This window comes from Beta vulgaris, chromosome 8, assembly GCF_026745355.1.
Source record: "Beta vulgaris subsp. vulgaris cultivar EL10 chromosome 8, EL10.2, whole genome shotgun sequence".
Classification (NCBI taxonomy): domain Eukaryota; kingdom Viridiplantae; phylum Streptophyta; class Magnoliopsida; order Caryophyllales; family Amaranthaceae; genus Beta; species Beta vulgaris.
The window spans coordinates 4,402,903-4,421,756 of NC_079209.1; the positions used below are offsets into that span (position 1 = coordinate 4,402,903).

At 37.4% G+C, this 18,854-nt stretch overlaps 1 protein-coding gene across 7 annotated transcripts; it reads right to left on the bottom strand.

Moving 5' to 3' along the window:
- Positions 1 to 265: 265 nt before the first annotated feature.
- Positions 266 to 17,689, bottom strand: LOC104900735 (mediator of RNA polymerase II transcription subunit 16). Of its 7 annotated transcripts, none has more exons than XM_010688236.4 (17): positions 17,142 to 17,687; positions 16,032 to 16,100; positions 14,378 to 14,466; positions 12,820 to 12,932; positions 12,505 to 12,606; positions 11,941 to 12,031; positions 10,168 to 10,761; positions 9,130 to 9,745; positions 8,183 to 8,262; positions 7,889 to 7,971; positions 7,340 to 7,576; positions 6,397 to 6,568; positions 4,381 to 4,889; positions 4,047 to 4,223; positions 2,457 to 2,834; positions 1,045 to 1,206; positions 266 to 750 (listed from the first exon to the last, which is right to left on the bottom strand). In XM_010688236.4, exons 1-16 carry the CDS (start codon positions 17,435 to 17,437, stop codon positions 1,060 to 1,062), a joined length of 3,753 nt encoding a protein of 1,250 aa, XP_010686538.2. In that variant the 5' UTR covers positions 17,438 to 17,687; the 3' UTR covers positions 266 to 750; positions 1,045 to 1,059. The 7 variants fall into 7 exon arrangements, with proteins under 7 accessions (XP_010686538.2, XP_010686537.2, XP_057247034.1 ...); XM_010688235.4 differs by having other exon boundaries at positions 266 to 791; positions 17,142 to 17,685; XM_057391051.1 differs by lacking the exon at positions 1,045 to 1,206 and having other exon boundaries at positions 266 to 791; positions 17,142 to 17,689.
- Positions 17,690 to 18,854: the final 1,165 nt, after the last annotated feature.

The window sequence follows — 18,854 nt, forward strand, 5'->3', positions numbered from 1 at the left end:
TCCAAAAAAGATAGTACATGTATTGTACTCGAGCCAGGCTATGTAAGCAAATTAAAGGCAGTTGGTGCTATAACAGGTGACAGACTTGCTAAGATACCAAATAGGAAAATATTGTCTAGGATGGGCTTTCATTTCTTACCTCTGTACAACTTTGTAACGTTTTTTTTTTCCTAATCTCTCTATCGCTCTGTTGATCATATATACTTCATAAAACTTGCGTCTCACCACCGATCTGAAACAGACTAGCCAGTCAAAAGAAGCAAACTCCAGGAGAATCTATCAAATACTTATATTGGCTAAAAAAAGACACAAAGAACTGAAGATACAAAACTATTACAAAATTGTACATATCACAAACTCCACTAGACATATATCAGTTTTCAATATACTCTTTTATAATGCTGACTACTATTACTCCTATAATACATCTTTGGAACCTCAAATTTCAGGCCTCCAATCATCCACAGGGAACCAACATATATACAAGTTATGATGACAGCATATTCTATCAGAATACTATCAATCCTGAGTAAGAACCTTGTTTATTTTCTTTTCCTGCTACTCTATTCTCAGCCAGCGCTGAGATCTTTTGAAAGTTTTCGCTGCAAAGCTCGATCTGGTTGATAATGCTTGCATCTTTGACTCTTTCATCCGTGTGAATGCTACAATTGTATCATATTCTCAACCCAATAAGCTTGTTCACTTCATCAGCTTTATCATCAACTCTTCTAAGAGTGATGAAGCTTTTTCCTGCTAGACAGAGTTCAAGTTCAACTAACAAAATGTACAACCTGGAACACACACACACAAAAAAAAAAAAAAAAAAAGGAAAGCTAAGTATTTGATGGAGGAATCAGCTGGGCCAAGATCATGGATTCAAGCAAATCATTTAACAGTGTGGCATGAATTCAAGATAAAGGTAACAAGTCAAAGGCAAATGTTGCAGAATGAAAAAGGTAGCAAGAGCGGAACATCAACCACATGTTCTTCAATTCCTCCAAAGGAAAGACGAACTTGTACAAACAAAGTTACAGAAAAAATTACCTAAAAGATATTTATTTATACAACTCGGATCCATACTCCACCGCACATTGGGCAACCATATGCCCAGCGACTTATCCAGTATGTTTCTCGATCATTCTGATTAGATGAATTAGTAGAACCTGTTGAAGCGAAGGCCGATGTTTGTCGCAAACACCTTATACACTGCACCAGGAATTAGTGAAGGCATCAAAAGAAAGAAACACGCCAAAAGTATAACCGAATAACGCACTCAATGTTAGTGCTTACCAAGCCCTAAAATGGTGGGTTCCACATCTACAGCATTTACAGAAACCCCCCAAAGACTTCTTAGCTATTAGCCTTTCTCAAAAAGAGAGGCTAAGCATCTAATCATTAGCTAACTAAATGTGAAATTGAAAAAATGCTGGGTTCCACATCTACTGCATTTACAGAAACGCCCCCAAAGACTAGTGTTCCACAATTTAGATATCTATCACTTTGCTATTTCGCCTTTTCTCAAAAATGGGAAAGGCTAAACAGCTAATTGTTAGTTAACTAAATGTGAATTGTGAAAATGGTGTTCCACATCTATTGCATTCACAGAATCGCCGAAATATTCATATTCCAAAATTTAGAAATCTAACACTTGGCTATTTAGACATTGTAAAAAAAAAAAGGATGTTTATTCACTCCAGGGAGCTGATTTCTTGGTTGACAGAAGTTGATAGTTGACACTGCAGGTATCTGCACATCTCCAGCAAAAAAAGCTGCCTAATTTTACCAACAAAATGACATGCTATCAAGGGCTGGTATTATCAATTTCATATGTAATTTTACTTTAACGCAATATATGACATTTATAATTGCAGGAAAAATTGTTTTGGCGAGTTGAGTCACTGAATAGTGAACATGGTCAGCAACAGTTTGAACTGTGGCAAGTACACATATTTAAATGCTGTATACAATTAAAAAGCAGGACGCAAGCATACAAAAATAGAAAATACCTAAGCAGAGGCAACATCCAGGATCAGGAGGACAAAAAAGACACATCCAATTACAACCTCAAGTAATCTAATTGTGTAGAGGATATGATTTTATATTATATTATAGAATAGAACCATGCCCTTGCATAGTAATTTATTAGATACAAATTTTCAAAACTTAAAGACTCCTTGTATAAATACTAAAATTTCATTTCCTTATTTTAATATTGTTATAGATTTCTTTTTCAATCCTCCCTAGCATGCCCGCTTTCCTATCATTATTTTGACAATATGCTAGTGCAGGATTGAGCAGCATGGATTTGCCAGAGGCATGGAATCTATGCAATGCACCCCATGATCTTACTTGTTGGTCATGTTGATGAACAACCTATAGGATACTAGACATTACATCATTGTTCACACTAATATCCTATCTTCAAAATTTATAATGAACAGAAATGAAGAACATACCTTATACCAAACACCCTCCAGACCAGTCCTCCAAACAGCAGTCACCACATCTCGTCGAGATCCCATTATACCAAGATAAGCTCCCAAACCGACTGAAGTATTAAAACCAAAAGCAGCATCCCTTTCAGACAGCCTGCGCTTCCTTGGCCATAGGCTCTGTACTCCATAAGAAACATCACAACTCTCTACCGCACTTGAATCAAGGGGATCTACAGAAGCGCTTAACTTAGAGCTATCATCTACAGAGCCCATATCATCAAGATCAGACCACGGTCCACCAAACATGTTTCGACGATGCCATTCCTCTGCAGGGGGGTGGAGTTCCAACTCTCGTAGCAGCAAACCAGCAGCATCTGCACCTCTAGGCCTAGGCATATTCTGCAGGGAGCACATCAAATCATGAGATCAACTAACACGGAATGGGGGGAAGGCAATAGCTCATGATCTTGGTATAAACCATCACCAGCACCAACATTATCAAGAGTGGGTCAGCCTCAATGCCTTAACACTCAAATTCCAATTACTCGTTTCTACTTTAAACAGCTTGACAGCCATTATCTTCGTTATATCTCACCCATCACACAAACTTCTAAATAAACACCCCCATAACTTTTCCAGATATTCAGCTCCATCCAGAAAAATGATAATTTTTCTCAGACTGGCATTGACACTTAGTTTGGATAGCAATGACGGAGGGAAAGGAAGGGAAGGTAAGGAGGGGAAGGGGGAGTGAAGTGTGAAGTGCACATTCCTTTCAAACTTTCCGGCAGGATTTGGTTTATTAAAAGGGGGATGGAAAACGCATCCTTCCAATTCCTTCCCTTTCCCCATGGGTATCCAAACAAGGGAAAATGGATCCCTCCCTTTCCTTTCCTTCCAAACCTCCCTTATCCACAGAAACTAAAAAAGTTAATATTACAAACTTATGGGCACATTTTCGCTAATGGCATAGAACAGTAAAAGCGAGACATCCAAGAAAGGTATAGAACAATGGTGCTGCCACAACAACTCTGGGAGAGGGAAGGATATGAATAGCTGCAGCTACACTTCATCTAGCCAATACCCTCCCCCCCCCCCCCCCCCCCCCCCCACCCTCCCTTTCTTGTTATAAGGAAAAACTATGAATTAAAGCAAGAAGAGCCAGGAGTCCGCCAACTATGCATGTGAAAACCAGGTAAAATATTCAAGCAAGGAAAACAAATCAAATGCTTTAACAAATTTTGTATTTAAAAGGATGTGTCCATTTCTTTCAAACCACACAAATGACACAAGCCACTGTCACAAGTAAAACACACTGCAAATAACCTGGTCTTTATTTCTCCCAGAAGACCCATGTTCACAATCATAAAGGCTACAACCTTTTGCCCCTTTAGCTCAAACAATCTAGACAATAACAGGGAGGCTATCTCCAATGAATCAAGTAAATCTACATAATTCTTTTAAATGCCACATACACCAAGGAAAACTGCACTATCTAGAGATTGCAGATCATTATAATTGATTTTATGCAACTTATTGCTTTATCAGTGCCTTGTAGCAAGATCCAGCACAGAATTAGCAATATATTTTGAGAAGAATACTCCTAGATACCTGCATATGTGGACCAAGTGATGCTTCAACAACCTCTGGTAAGACTGTATAATTTCCATCGATATAATGTAGCCGGACCTGGATATTGGAGCTTCCAACCTGAGAGACAGGCAACGGGTGCGCAAGACCCGCTGTTCGCTTACAGAGATCCATCAGTATTAGAAACAGCACTTTAACCTGCAATAAAGAGCAGAGTGAACTTAAGCTTCGCTAATAGAAACTTCACAGACTCACGATAAAAAAAAAAATTTTACGAAAGCACACCAACAATTTCCAGAATTACCAAGCCAGAAAGACAACATCTGCATGGTGGAAAAAAAAGGTGAACATTTACCTCATCATAAGTATATCCTTGACCAGCATTGCCAGTTCCTAGCCTAGCTCGGCTGGCAGGGCCATCTTCAACTTTGACACCAGCAACCAACTGATTAGGACGAACCCCCTGAACATCTTCTGCCCTGCCTGCAACTGTCATGGGTTTCGTTTGGTTCTCTTCAACCTTGCTTGCACCATTAGGCTGAGGCTTTTGCATACTTGCGTCAGTCATTCTCTGAGAGCTTTGAAGGTACCGGGGTAGCTGTGCTCGTCGGAAAAAGAAGCAGAACAGCAAAAGTTGGCACAATCTATGAAGGAAATGACAGTCGCCTATTAGCCTGACAGCAGGTGTACCAGGAAAAGTCCCAGTATTTATACTGATTGGCATATATGAAGTTGGCCCGCTCAAGGGATTCGGAGCTGAGCTGGGAACTCCATCTGTTGTACCACTGATTTTGGCAATAGCACCTTGGACCCAAGCCTGCATTTGTGTGCTCCCTGTTGAGCTTGTTGTACCACTTTGAGCTCCTGAAAGCAGCATCTCAACAAAAACATTTTCTGTCAACAGAACTCATAGCGAGAAAATAAAATAAAAACCAAAAAACAGCAGAGAATTGATTTAAGCTTTACACTGTCGCACATAAATATACTCTCCTTTTGAAATGCGTACCAAATTTCTAGCTTTATACTTCCAAAGCCAATAGAAAAATCTTCAATGACAATGTGCCTTTGTGGCATATTACAACCATAAACCCCAACAAGTACAACAACAACAAAGAATGTATATTGACTGGTTTTCAAGTGTATGGTTTTCATTTCTTAAACTTCCTGTTACATTTGTTATGTCCCCAATTTGAGTATTTCTAATATGACAGACTAATAGTTACTAGTGATTTGGACTGCCACTTCAATATCTTTGGGACTTCATGGATGTTGAATTATGAGCTAGAAATGGAACAAGATATAATTCCTTTCTCCAATTGTACTTATATAATGTTGCTCGAGATAAGAGAGCATGCACATTGATAACAGTTCTACTATTAAACTGTCCTTTCTGGTTGAACCAATGAAGTGCCGAATTTTCATAATAGCTGTAGACAACCCTTTCTTCTATTTTGCAAAATAAAGAACAATAGTACTCGCCCTATGTGGGTTGTTCATTGTTGTACTACAACAAGCTATTATAAATGTTGATACAAAATCTGATGCAAGGACTACTGCTTATTCGCTAGGGTATTATATCCTTAGATTCAATTTCACTTGAGTGACAAATGATGGTCTAAAAGCAAAGATTCATATCAATTTGCAAATTGAAGAGAGACACAGAAAAGACACAAGAAGAAAAACAGAGGAGTCAGAAGGAATTAGGTCCTTAAGTAAGATATTGGTATATGATTTTTTTTTCACTCATAATTAGGGGTTTCGGGTTCTATTCATAGTTCAAGTACTTGACAGATTATACCACAATGTCAAAGGAAGCAGCGCTTTCAATTGTAATTTCAAAAAGAGATGTTATATTCTATTTGCACGGTAAGAAGGTTGGCCCCCCCCCCCCTTCGCTTTTCCCCACCCCTACCCAATGGTCCACATACGCTTAGGGGTAAGAGAGACAACACTATTACTAGATGAAGATATTACGTTTAAAAAATATTCAGTTTTTTAAGACATATACCCCTGTCTCGTTACTCTTTCTCCCCCCCCCCCCCCCCCACACACACAATGGTCCAGACATGCTTAGGGGTAAGAGAGACAACACTCCACTGCTAGGTAAGGAAATTATGTTTTCACATATTCAGTTTTCACAAACTTGTATTTCTCTCTGGTTACTCTTTTATTTTGCTTGGGGGGGGGGGGGGATGCAAGGGATAGAAATATAATGAAGTCTAAGTATCCTTTTGGGGTGGGTCCATGACAACTACAAAGACATACAAAATACTCTCCTAGCAAAAAGTAACCTTAGCTTGAATTAAGAAACAAGTGAGTCATTAATTGGGTGTGAGGGGCAACACATAGTCGAAAAGTCTAGAGCACTCACCCTGACTTGGAGCAGGAGATGCAGCACTTAGTGTAGGGCTAGCCACCATACTCCGGTTGCCACCAGTTCCCGCTTGAACAGCATGATTTGCTAATGTACGACAAAAGCTCGCATAACGACGGAGACGCGTTATAAAATGCGAAGAAAGATCAAGAACAGCATCAACATAGGCCTGAATTGGTGCTAAGTATTAGATCATGCAATTCCAAGAAAATAACCACAGCATTTTACAAATACAGAGGGTTACAACCCGGATGAACTATATATATGGTATTAACAATGATTCATACAAGTTGAAGATATTTATAACATCACTCAATCAAGGATCAATATTTTTTACTGCAGCCTGCAAGTCACACTAAATATTTCTTTTGTTTGTTAATATCATAATTATGTTTATCAACTAGATTAGCTTTGAATGTGACCAATGCAGTCATAAGCCTAATGCTTAACTCACCAAAGTAGGCCCCCATCTCTGCTTTAAAAAAATAGCAACAAAGATCGGTGACCAAGAAATTAACTATCACAAAATAGAGAACACAAACTCTCATCTTGGAAATTTTTTTTGAAACTAATCAAGTGTCCAAAAGGAAAGTAATTATTCCCTCCATTCCAGAAAAATTTGAACAATTGCTGGGACACATAGTTTATGGAGTCAGGTTTAGTGTGATTATCAAAAATTTGTTTATTGAAAAGTAGATGTGATAGGAATTGGTGGGGAAACTTTTATTGAAAAGTAGATGTGATAGGAGTTAGTGGGCAAAAAAAAAAATGTTGGCAAACTAATATAATAATAGTTGGAGCATGCCAAAGATGGAAGTGTTCAAACTAATTTGGGACAAGCAAAAAAGAGAGGTGTTATAGACTATTCTAGGACGAACGGAGTATGATTTAGGTAAACAATTTTTTTCATAAAGAATGATGACAAGTACAAGATCAAAACCTGAACACTTAAAACCAGTGCTGGATCAACAGCCATGGATTCAATTTCAAACGAATTCAACATTTCGCCAGATGCCTGCCATGGCTCGGATACTAGAGCTGAAGGATTTATTAGTGCTGATTCAATTCCCTTCCCAAGCATATCTAATAACAATCTTGCTTGCATATCAAGAACCATAGCTCTGACTTCCTGAGCGTTTGTGCCTTCCAATAGCCTGCATTTTATTCTGTCAAGACTCTGCATTACAAAAGAGCAGATCAACTCTGACAGCCCTCAAGTGAAAGATCAAATGATTACATGACCTAATTAGGAGAATATTCTAACACAGATATATAACACGACTACTAATTCCCTCCCTCCTATTCACTATTAACCCATAACACATGACTACATTAGCTGTGAAGAAAGACATTATACAGAACATAGGACCTCTACATATTTAAGCAACTACTGAATTAGCATACGTAAAAGATACATTAGGATGCTGCCACATTAAGGATGGTAATGATTAGCAGAATGGTAAAAAAAAATTAATTCAGAGTAACATACAGGTCCATATTGCAGCCTGTGCTGAGTTGAGGGCAGTGAATGGAAGTCAGCATCCAAAACTGCAATAACGCTGTTCAAAGAAACTGGAAACAGAAAGTAGGTAAAAGAACTTCAGATCTAGGAACCCATTACAAAGCCTATCCATCTAAAAAAAGAAATTGTGCTAAGAGCTCAAAAGTTATAATTACACCTTATCCTATCACAAACTACAGTAAAACTCAATCATTATTGAAGAACTATAATGAGGGATAAGAAAATCAATTTGACGATTTTACACGAGGTACATATCCATACCTATTCCATCTTCAGCCGCACTCTGTGTACAGCCAACAGCATCCCACCAATCTACCCCAACCAAAAGACTCCACCAAAATCTGAACAAAGAAGAAAGGAAGTAAGAAATTTGATTTGTAATAATATTTTAACAACTGGAGTCAAGTGAAAGAACAGCAGTCAAACAGTAACTCTAATAAAAAGGAATAATATAGATAACGTGGGAGAGTAATGCCTTCTATCTTAGTTGATAAAGTCTTGTAGAGATGCTATCCAGACCTAGGATCAAATTCTACAACTATGCCTTTTGTGGCTCTCTATACACCCAAAAAAGTGATAGATTTGTCATAATAAATCCCAATTTGGGGTGTCTTCCCATTTTGATCCCAAATTTAATTTATTTATGAGTAATCCTGATCTGATAATATCCTTCCCATGCTGGTCCATGGTGAATCATTACCTGTTTCATAGGTTAGTTTTTTCTATTTTTTTTAGGTAAAAAATTATGTTCCTCTCAATCCCCTCTCCTTTCTACCCATTAGGCTGTCAAGGGCTAACTAGAGCATGTCATATTGGTATACTTTATTGATTAGATTTCAATTGAGACCCATCTATGGAAGAGTATCACCAAACTTGGGAGTAATCATATATAAACAAAATTTGAGAGTAATATGGAAGACACTGCCGAACTTGGCATTCATGGTGATAATTTATCCAAAAAAAAAAATAATGGTGTATTCTCTTATTTTAAATTGGAGTGAGTATAGATGTACAGCCACTAGAACACCTCGTATTTTGTAAATTGTCAATTGCAGCTTACAATATGACAATTTCCTTTTTTTTTCTCTATAATGTTCTTTTTCTCTGTTCTTCTCTTAATTCACCTCTTATCTACGTACTCTGTTCAGTATATTTAAGATAGATTTCACATAAAAACTTTGGGACAGGAAATTTCAAATGTTATTTACCTTTCTGCAATTGCACGTTCCCAAGTTGGAGAGCTGGCTTTTGCTTGATTCTTGGGAAGAGCAGGGGGGAGAACACGTATTATCTTCAGCATAGTGCAGTCTTTGCTGGTGTCATGCCATACCGAAGCTGAGCAGCAGCTTGTTGAAGAAAAAGCAGGAGCAGCTATTGTTGAGCCAACATAAATCTGATAAGTATCTACAGGTGTAAAGGTTGGCCCTGAAAAAATATGGATCCCTCCACGTAAAAATGCAATAGCAATTTCACCACCATGAGCAGAATAAACAATGCGAGCAAGTGTCCTGACATCACTGGGCATATTGAAGTGATCAAAGGACACCCTTTTTGTCTTATCAGCATATGACTCAGGTTTAGGATGCACATCAGAGGTTGGTCCTGCTGATGCTGCTTGCTGAGATTTAAAATCATCAGTTGGTGGGATGCTTTTGTTGACCTTGGTCTCCCAAACTGTTTGCATGGGTGGCTGCCCCCCGAAATTGTTAGGACTACCAAATATCTGGTGAAGTACAACAGGTTTAAGGCATGATTCCCAGCGTTGCACTCTCCATCCTGTGATTGAAGGCCCCTCATCGGGGTCATACGGGGACATGTACTGCCCTGCATGAAGAGAATGGCACACATATCTCAAACCACATGAGAAGCAAATATGTAAGGCAATGCATCAAATGAGTTGTTAATAGAATCAACACATGGAATGAAAAGAAGATAATCACCAAATGACCCAAAATAACAATTTTTTTCATAATCTCTCTCCATAGGCAGAATTCTCACTAAAGGTGTTAGGATAACGCATATGATGTGAACAATAATCAGACTACAAGACCTAAGTTTTCCTTTAAACAAAAGGAGAACGTAGATCCAGAGATGATTCAATCAATTGTAGCTCACTTCCCAAGAACATCCATGCCCTCCAGGACAATTTTTCATCAAAAAAAAGAAGGGGGGGAATAAGCAGAAATAGAAGTGTAAGTCAAGACTCAAGAACATCCAACAGCCTCAAAAAGCTCAGTCTGTAATACCTTCAACTATAACCACAGTGATAACAGAACCCCCGCGAGTTGGATCAAATGAAACAGCTGTGACACCAGAGCCCCATGTTGTGGTTGCAGCTGATTGTGATGCAGCCTCAGGACTTACATATGCTGAAAAATTTGATACTGGCGAACAATACAATGAAATACATTCAGTAAAATCTTTATATGAGTGCTTCTTCCCTTGTTTTGCCTCTGATATGAAGTATTCTTGCCAGTCAAACAAATAAGCTGCAAGGGGGGCAAACCCTGACCAACTAGGGGGGTTAGCCGAAGGAGGGACTACATTGCTTATTGTTGTTTTTGGAGTTGCTTCGAATCCATTTCCAGGCCCTGGAGTAACCTCCCAGACTACAACTGTTGATGGATTTACAATAGGGACGCCTGCAACATGCATGGCCCCTGAGTCAGTCACAATAGCATCAGCTGCCATGATCCCACTGGGTCCAGCCCCCAGGAGCCCTTTGCTTGTGCAGAACCACTTTGCTGCTGCACCATCCCGGGATGGCCACTGAGACCAATGAAGTTGGACCGATCCTGAAGAGAAAACAGAACAGACACAAAGGATGTTCGGCCACCTAGCTGAGAAGAAGAGAAAAGCAGAAAAAAAAGCATCAGGAAACCTGAGATATGTCCAGAGTAATAAAACCAGGTAAAGTGACTGGTTACCAATATGTGTGCACAACAAAAAAAAACGCAGAAATACAGCACAGATAACCACATATTTTTATTTCTGAGCTATAAATTGCCACATTAACCCCTTTCTTTGATCACCCTAGAAAACTCTTACCTTCAGAAATTTACATCTGCAAAAAGGTGACCGTCAATTATATTCACCGGAAGTTGGATATCCCACTTCCTCTACATACTACTGTCTATTGACTTCATTCAATATTTTTGTTCAATAATAGGATGGGGGCTCTAAAGGATGGAAAGCAACGGATATTTCTAGAGGAAGACTTTTCTACTGAAAGCATATTAAACTGATTTCAATTTAAATAAAATTTATAGTTTCTCAGAACCAGAGAGAAAAGGAAAGAACAAAAGAAGCCATCTTACTAATTCAATCTATTCCCATTACTTGCAAGTAAAATAGAAAAATTATGCTCTCGGCTTTCTATGACTTCTTCCTTCCAAGGCTCTGGTAAAGAACTTAACTTTTGTAAGGGTGGGTGTGTGGCATTAGTTTCGGAATAGAACCAAGCAATCATCTTTGACAAGGATAGCCACAATTGTCAGCTTGGTAAAAGAGTACAGTCACATTGCAACCGTTAAGATTACTCGGAGGCTGTTCACCTGTGCAATCCTGCCATGTCAGGGTAGCATGATATTACACACAGCAATGCTTTCTCAACCATACATTTAATATTGCTGCTTTCCTCAGCATCCTCATTTCTCGTATGGTTGAGAAGAGAAACCAAACGCAGAGATAAGGTCGTATACAAGCTTAGTCGAACAGATATCAGAGAAAATAATAAAAAGAGTGCAAGTATCTCAGAAATTTATGTTTGGATGGAACTTGATAGTGTCTAAAGAAGCAACAGCTTCCTCTATGCCAAAAATTAAAGCCAATATCGTGATCTGCACCTAGTTTCTGTATTCTACTAATCTGTGTTTTTTCCATAGCATATTACTCACATTACTCAACAGAAATTAATACACACAACTATAGTAGAAACAAATACATCCAACAAGTTCTCCCCCACATGAAGCCATAAAGAAACTTCAGGAAACAATTTTCATCAGCAATACAAAACCAACCTGAAGTTTGAGGTTGTTGTGGAAGGAACTTCTCTTCAAATGTTGACTTCGAGCTCGTATTATTATTGGATTTTGCAGAAAGCCACCTATACTGATCAAGGATAAGTAAAATAAAGTCATGCCAGGGACCAAAAGGTACCTATAAGCTAAAGAAGTAACGGAACATATAATAATAGGTACTTAACATAAACCATCATCCAAAAGAAAGGGAAAATGACTATCTGCTAAAGATGACAACCGGAGAACAAAACTAAATTTCTAAAAATATATTTCAAACTGGACAAGATAAAAGAATCGATCAGCAAGATAACATATGCAGTATATATGGACTTCATTCTGACAGTAATTGTGATGCGATGAGTTCATTCTGCAAAAGCTTCAAATTCTTACTACAGGCCCAACATTGCCCTTTCCATTTATTGGTATAATGCCTGCTTCATTTTCCCAGTAGTTGACACTCACTAGTCTCCCTCTTCAAATATATACCATGCAACATATCAAGAACATTCAAGAAGTGAAATTGACCATGAGATAACCATTAACGACATATGAAGTATCAATTACCGGAGAAACACCAGAGAGCCACTTTGTAACAACTGCAATATCCTGCCTCCATTCATGTTCATGCTGCCAGGAACTAGCATCTCGCACTAAATTAGCTGGTCCCTGAAGAGAATCTTGTTAGCATCTCTAGAAAGAACTTCAAAGACCAGAAAGGACGCATACTTATGGCATTTTCAGAAATTTGAAATAAACAAACAAATTAAATCGAAAAAAGACGAAGAGGACTGAGAATGGACATCAGAAGTTGAAGAGAAACTAGAAGCACAAACTGAAAGAAAGATATGAATAGTCCCAAGATTCAGTGGGAAATCTAACCTGTGAAGGTTGCGACCAAATTGTTACTCTTCCATAAAAGTTTGCAATCAATAACGCCCGCGGACAGGAAGGTGGAGACCATTCAATAAATTGAACTGAATCACGGGGACAATCTGTGAATGATGTCCAGAAACAGGTTATAACATACCATGACATAGTAACTGTCTAACATGCCTTCAAGGAAAGGTAATAGCAATCTCGAAGATGAGGATCAAGTACGAGAGCATTAAATACCATTGTCAACTGTGATTAAGCAACGTGCCAACAAAACAGTATAGCTGACATTATGATACAAAATGGGCTCCTAGCTGGGAGCCTAGAACTAAAGCACTACTTCAAAAAGCCTCTCCTTCTTGCCTCAAAATGGTAAGAAGTGCGACTATAGTCCTACTTGTCTTTACGATCTATTCTCAATAAGGGTAAATTCCAACAATTTCCAAGTCACAAGTCCTCACTTCTTCCTAAGTTCGGGAAATGGACACTTTCCTACTTATTAACATCATTATTTGAGCAACACACACACACGCACACATGTCTAAGGATTAAGGAGTATTTATCCTGACTTGACACCTTGATAGTTGGCCTAATTTCATCCAGGTAACCTAAGATTTGAAAATTATCATTTTGCCACCTAAATTTGCGGCACTTCTATTACCCCCCCCCCCCAAATGGCTTAGCAAACATGAAGTAAGTTAACTAGACCACACTTGGCATAGGGGATAATGAAAGAACCCCTTCATGACTCTAACTGCCCGTTTGGTTAGTGGTACTAAATGGTAGTAATGTAATGGTTTCTAGTGTAAATTTGTGAAGGTATTCCTATGTCAACATTCATGGTAATGCTACTTTATCCCAAATTCCTATTTTCTTGCTAAAATTTCATTACCATCTATTAACAGTTGGGAAGATGGTATTGAGTGCTAATGACAATTTATAAAGGAAAACTCATGTTTTGACATCAAATTTAATTACCATAGATATTAACTTGGAAATATCTTCACAAATTTACACTAAAAACCATTACTATTACCACCATTTAGTACCACTAACCAAACAGGCCGTAAATTCTACTCCCTCCATCTCTCAATACTCTACCAATTTGATTTGGCACAAATATCAGGGAGGGAGCAATGGAGCTTCTTATGGACCATTTGGTAGTTAGTGAGGAAGTAAGGAATGCAATTTGTTTTCGTTTATTAGGTGGATCAACTCAAATAAGGAAAAGGGTAAGCGAATATCATTTAGCGCACCCAGTGATATTCATCTTTACATTATCTATCATTTAGAGCTAAAAGAGACGACAGTTAACATGACTTTGCATTTGTAAGGTGGAAGGGGGAAAATCAAAGTTCTATTGTACATAATTACATAGGGTAAAGTGAACATACAAAAATCAAGAAGATAATTAGGAGTTACATTGTCACCCCCTGGAAATTGTGTCCAACACAAGGTGTAAAATGAAATTCGTAAAGTCGAATTTAGCAGAAGCAACGTGAAGGAAAATAAGTAAAATCTACATTAAACTAAAGTAATAAAATCAGCGCCTCAATAGAAATACCTGCTATGACATTGAATACAGCACTTTCGGTGGGACGCTCTGGTATCACTATGTGTATAGGAATCCAAAATGGTGGATTGGCATTAGAGCTACACCATCATAAGAGATCAAAAGCATCAAAACGATATTCCACTTAAAATTAATGATGACTCTGAAAAATGCTCAAATTATTACTCGATACAAATATAAAGCTCAGACCACTTGGGAAAAAAAAAAAATAAAGAGCGCAATAAAGTGGATAAGGGAATGTTCACTTTTTCAGGGTCTACCTTGCTCTGTACATCAGACTTGTCATTGACACAAAAAATGAATTAGAAGACCCAGGCAAAGTCAATAATGCCAGAAGAAAAGATTTCCGGATCCTTTTTTGAAGTTCATTTTAGATAGCCTCATCAATCAAAGTGATCGAACACAATCGTAGATTTGGGATCCAAATTCGAGGACCTCACTTCTGCAAAAAAAATGGCAGATCACTACATAAATTTCAGGTGGGTCCTTTTTTTCCCCTTCAACATTCAATACCTCATCTTCCCCCTCCCACTTTTCTCCTTTGCTTTTCCATATTTCTTTCCAAATTATAAGTTCTGTTAATAAGAATATAATTCTAATAACATCAAAATACTATTTTCTTCTTTTTCTCCCCCTAGCATTGAAACTGCTAGACCATGATACCCAAATGAACAACTACATACAACACAAACTATAATCAACTATATGTGGCTAACAGCTATATTTCACTGGTCAATGGGATTGGAGGCATCGCAGCCCCTTCTCTTCTTTGTTTGCTGAATAGGTTCACAATCTTATTCCTTTCCAAACATCCTATTATAATTTTTCAGGTTTGACTCTAATGGACTTCTTGTAAAGCATACTTATTCAGCAATCACTCTAAATTTTTGCTACATCATCAAAAAAAATTAGATTCCATGGGCAAAGTCATGTCAAGGCCATCATTTGGTTTAGACCTGTACCCTTATTACCAAGTCAAAGTAACACTGCCAGAATTAACGCGAAGAATGACAATGTACATAATTGATGCTTTAACACATTTTAAGAATGAACAGAACATCCACATCAAAGTATGTAGGACTCCTTACAAGTCTGCTTGTGTAAGACAACAATTGGCCATAATCATCAGTATCAAAGAGAAGTGCAAAAGGAAGGTGAGAATGGAAAGTTGTAGCATTACAAAAAGAAGAATATTCTGAGAAAAAAAAAGAGAGGCCAGATATGACGTGAAGATTGATAGGGTTCAGGAGAATTATACAAAAATCAGAATCAATAGACCCTAAACTACCAACAAAATTAAACACTCTTCATGCCACTTGTACATACAAAGAAAATTTAATTGTTCCTCCTTGTTCTCTTCAAACAAGAAGAACCTAATAGCAAAGGGTAATGATACTTTATTTAATCATCCAAGATGAAATGAAAACAATTAATGCCTCAGTGTTCGCATCTAATCAGTTTCCAATCACCAACGAGAAATTGTAAGTGCTCAAAGCTTATTTGATAAGCTGTTAGGTATGCCACTTAATATGCTTGTGAAGCATATCAATCATCAGCAATATTACACAATAAAGATGCTTTTGAATCTCATCCTCTTATGTATGATATAAAAGAACCAAAATAAAGAACTTAGCAAAAAGCTAACCTTGGAATTCTAGCACAAGTTTCTGAAGCACATGCTATAGCGTTCAGCTTCCCACACCATGCAACAGCACTTCAATAAAGCAACACAAACAACAAACCAACAAAGGATAGACACAGAGAACATGAGCTTGGAAATATATATGTAAGAGAGAAAGCTACAAAGGTTATTGATTTCAATCAAGTGAAAATGCAATCAAAGATTAATAGATAAATTAAAGGACTAAATCAGATTCTATAAAACAAAGGGATAGTTGGCCAAACAAGCAACTACTAACAAAAGAAAACTCAATGCAATAAATAACAAAAAAAAATTACTAGGAAGATTTGCCATTATTATACACCCACTTTTGATGCTTGAAGTCCAAATATTTAGTTGACTTCAGATATATTATAAGTTCTGGGTCTGTCTTCCTACAATGATCCTTCGTTATCTACAAACAACAATAGAGGAACAAAATGAACCATCCCCCTTATCAAGCTGCCTCGTCGTTCCTCCAGGTCGATACCATATGTCCTATTAAATGTCTCATCTTATAACCCACTCTCTTCTAATTTTGCCAAACCGTCGATGATCCACACTACAGTCTCTGGTCTTTAAACTTCCACAAGATGATCCATTCACATTATATGCAGTTCACCTTATATAACTAAAACAGAATAGGCCCGTTGTATGCAATCAACAGCTTTTCAGATAACATGTGGAATTCTACATATAACTAAAATCAGATCTACTCCCATTTCTTAGAATCTGCAATTATCTGCCAGAAGCTAACCCTAGTAATATATTCAAACTCCCAACATATTATTTTATACTCCACATTTATATGCCATGAGAAACTGCCTCACTAAGTAAAGTAGTGAGCTTATTCTTCACCAAAATCAGCAAATTGAACTTCACAACAGTCTAATTAGCACTATATCTCACTACTACTACTACTACTATCACTAGTATCATTACTACTAAAATGAACAGCCAAATTTCGCAAACTTTTTACATTTTTTCTAAATCACACCACCTAAGAATCAAAAACAAACTTCCTTCAAAACTAATATATACAAAAAAACCCAATTCACATCTCCTCAAATAAAGTGCAAAAAAAGAGGGAAATACCTAAAATTGCGACAGAGATCAGGGACGCTCATTTTATGAAGCAAATTAGCACGAGGTTGCTTCAATTTAATGCAAAAAACAGTAGCAGGATTATTATTATTATTAATAGAATCTTCCTCCATTGTTGGATCATCAGATTTCTCCATGAATTCTTCTTCTTCTTGCTGTTGTTGAGCTTCAACAACAAGAAGCTCGGAAGAAGGAGGGGGAAGAACAGGAGAAGAAGAAGAATCAGGTTCAGAGTCGTTGTTGGTGTTGTTGTTATTAGTATGATTAGTAGAAGAAGAAGAAGTCATATTCTTACAGATGCCCTAATTTATATGAGAAAGAAAGAAAGAGAGAGAAAAAGGGGGCCAAAAAAAAAGAAAGGGGAAAAAAGGGGGTGGAAGTGGTGGTCGAAAGTCGCGATTGAGGGCGACAGGAATGACTGTAGCAGAGAGAGAAAGTGGGGCGAATGTGGGAGAGAGAGAAAGAGAAGAGATTTTATTGAAATCGGAGAATTTTGATTTTTGGGTGAGAATGAGATCAGCTGATGTTAGGGTTTTTGTGTTTTTTCTTTTTTGGAAGGAGGAGACAAATGTGTGAAACAAAGAGAAGGGAAGATTCATTCACAAATCACAGCATTTTGTGGTTTTGGTTTTTGGTATTTTAGCGCAAATGAGATGAAACAATTGAAGTTTAGGGGAACTGAATGTCTGCATCTGCAGTTTTTTGTGTTTTGCTGTTAGTAGTTGTGATGATTTGGATTGGTGATAAACTAGTTTTTGGGTTCCGATAATATTTTGGGTTGTTGAATGGACAATTATATTAAACAATAAGGAATAGACTTAAACGGATTGCATTGGATGGTTAAATTTGTTTTCATGATGTTCGTATATATACTTGAAGTTGTTAGATCAAGGTTTGTATTGATCGTGTTAGTTTGTAAGATAATATAAGAAAAATTGTGGGAAGCACGTGTTTCTAAAAAAAAAAAATGGTGTTGTACCACCTTTTATCAACTTTTTCTTTTGTCTGAAGTCATTCCTTGTCGGATTCCTCCACTAACCAAGAATCTTCAGGGTTGATCTCAATGTGTAAGGCACGTGACTTAATTAAAAGCTCTTTTCTTTCAATCTCCTCCATTTACCCCGAATATTAAGAAAAAGGAGATACTTACGTGCCTTGTATGTTGAGGTTAGCACCGGAGATTCTTGGTCAATGGGAAAAATCCGATAATGGGTGGTTTTAGACAAAACCCAAAGGCGCTTTGGTGTAAAAAAATTTAAAGGTGGTTCCTACAAAAAGTTTCATATAAAATGTGGTTTCTAACAAAATTTTCCCACAAAAAGTTACATATAAAAAGTAATTTAGAACACATTTTAGAATCACATGAAGTGAACCATATTAAAAGAGAAATAGTGACATGTGGAGGACAAAAGATTATGAAATTTATCGACATATATAAGAATTGCACAATTAAAAGTATATGTTGTTTGTTTCAAATATGGAACAATAATCAAATGGTGTGTTTGGAAATCCGTGAAGAAAATTTGGTTTGATAATTGATGTGTTAAGATCAACCGATGCTTAAGTCCTGTTAGAGTGGCATATTAATTAGTGGTTTTGTCTGGCCTTGGAAATTTGCCTAGGTTAACATAGTATACTAAGAGCATGACCATTCACGATCTAAAAAGAATATTTTATCTCTTTCTCATCTTACAAAATTTGATT

Bases quoted from the DNA above. Each gene is read 5' to 3' on its own strand.
- LOC104900735 (XM_010688236.4), bottom strand. From the start codon at position 17,437: ATGACTTCTTCTTCTTCTACTAATCATACTAATAACAACAACACCAAC. The intron at 16,101-17,141 runs GTATTTCCCTCT...GCTTTATTGAAG, and splicing joins GATCTCTGTCGCAATTTTAG to TGCTGTTGCATGGTGTGGGA. The intron at 4,224-4,380 runs GTAAATGTTCAC...TCTTTATTGCAG, and splicing joins AAGGATATACTTATGATGAG to GTTAAAGTGCTGTTTCTAAT.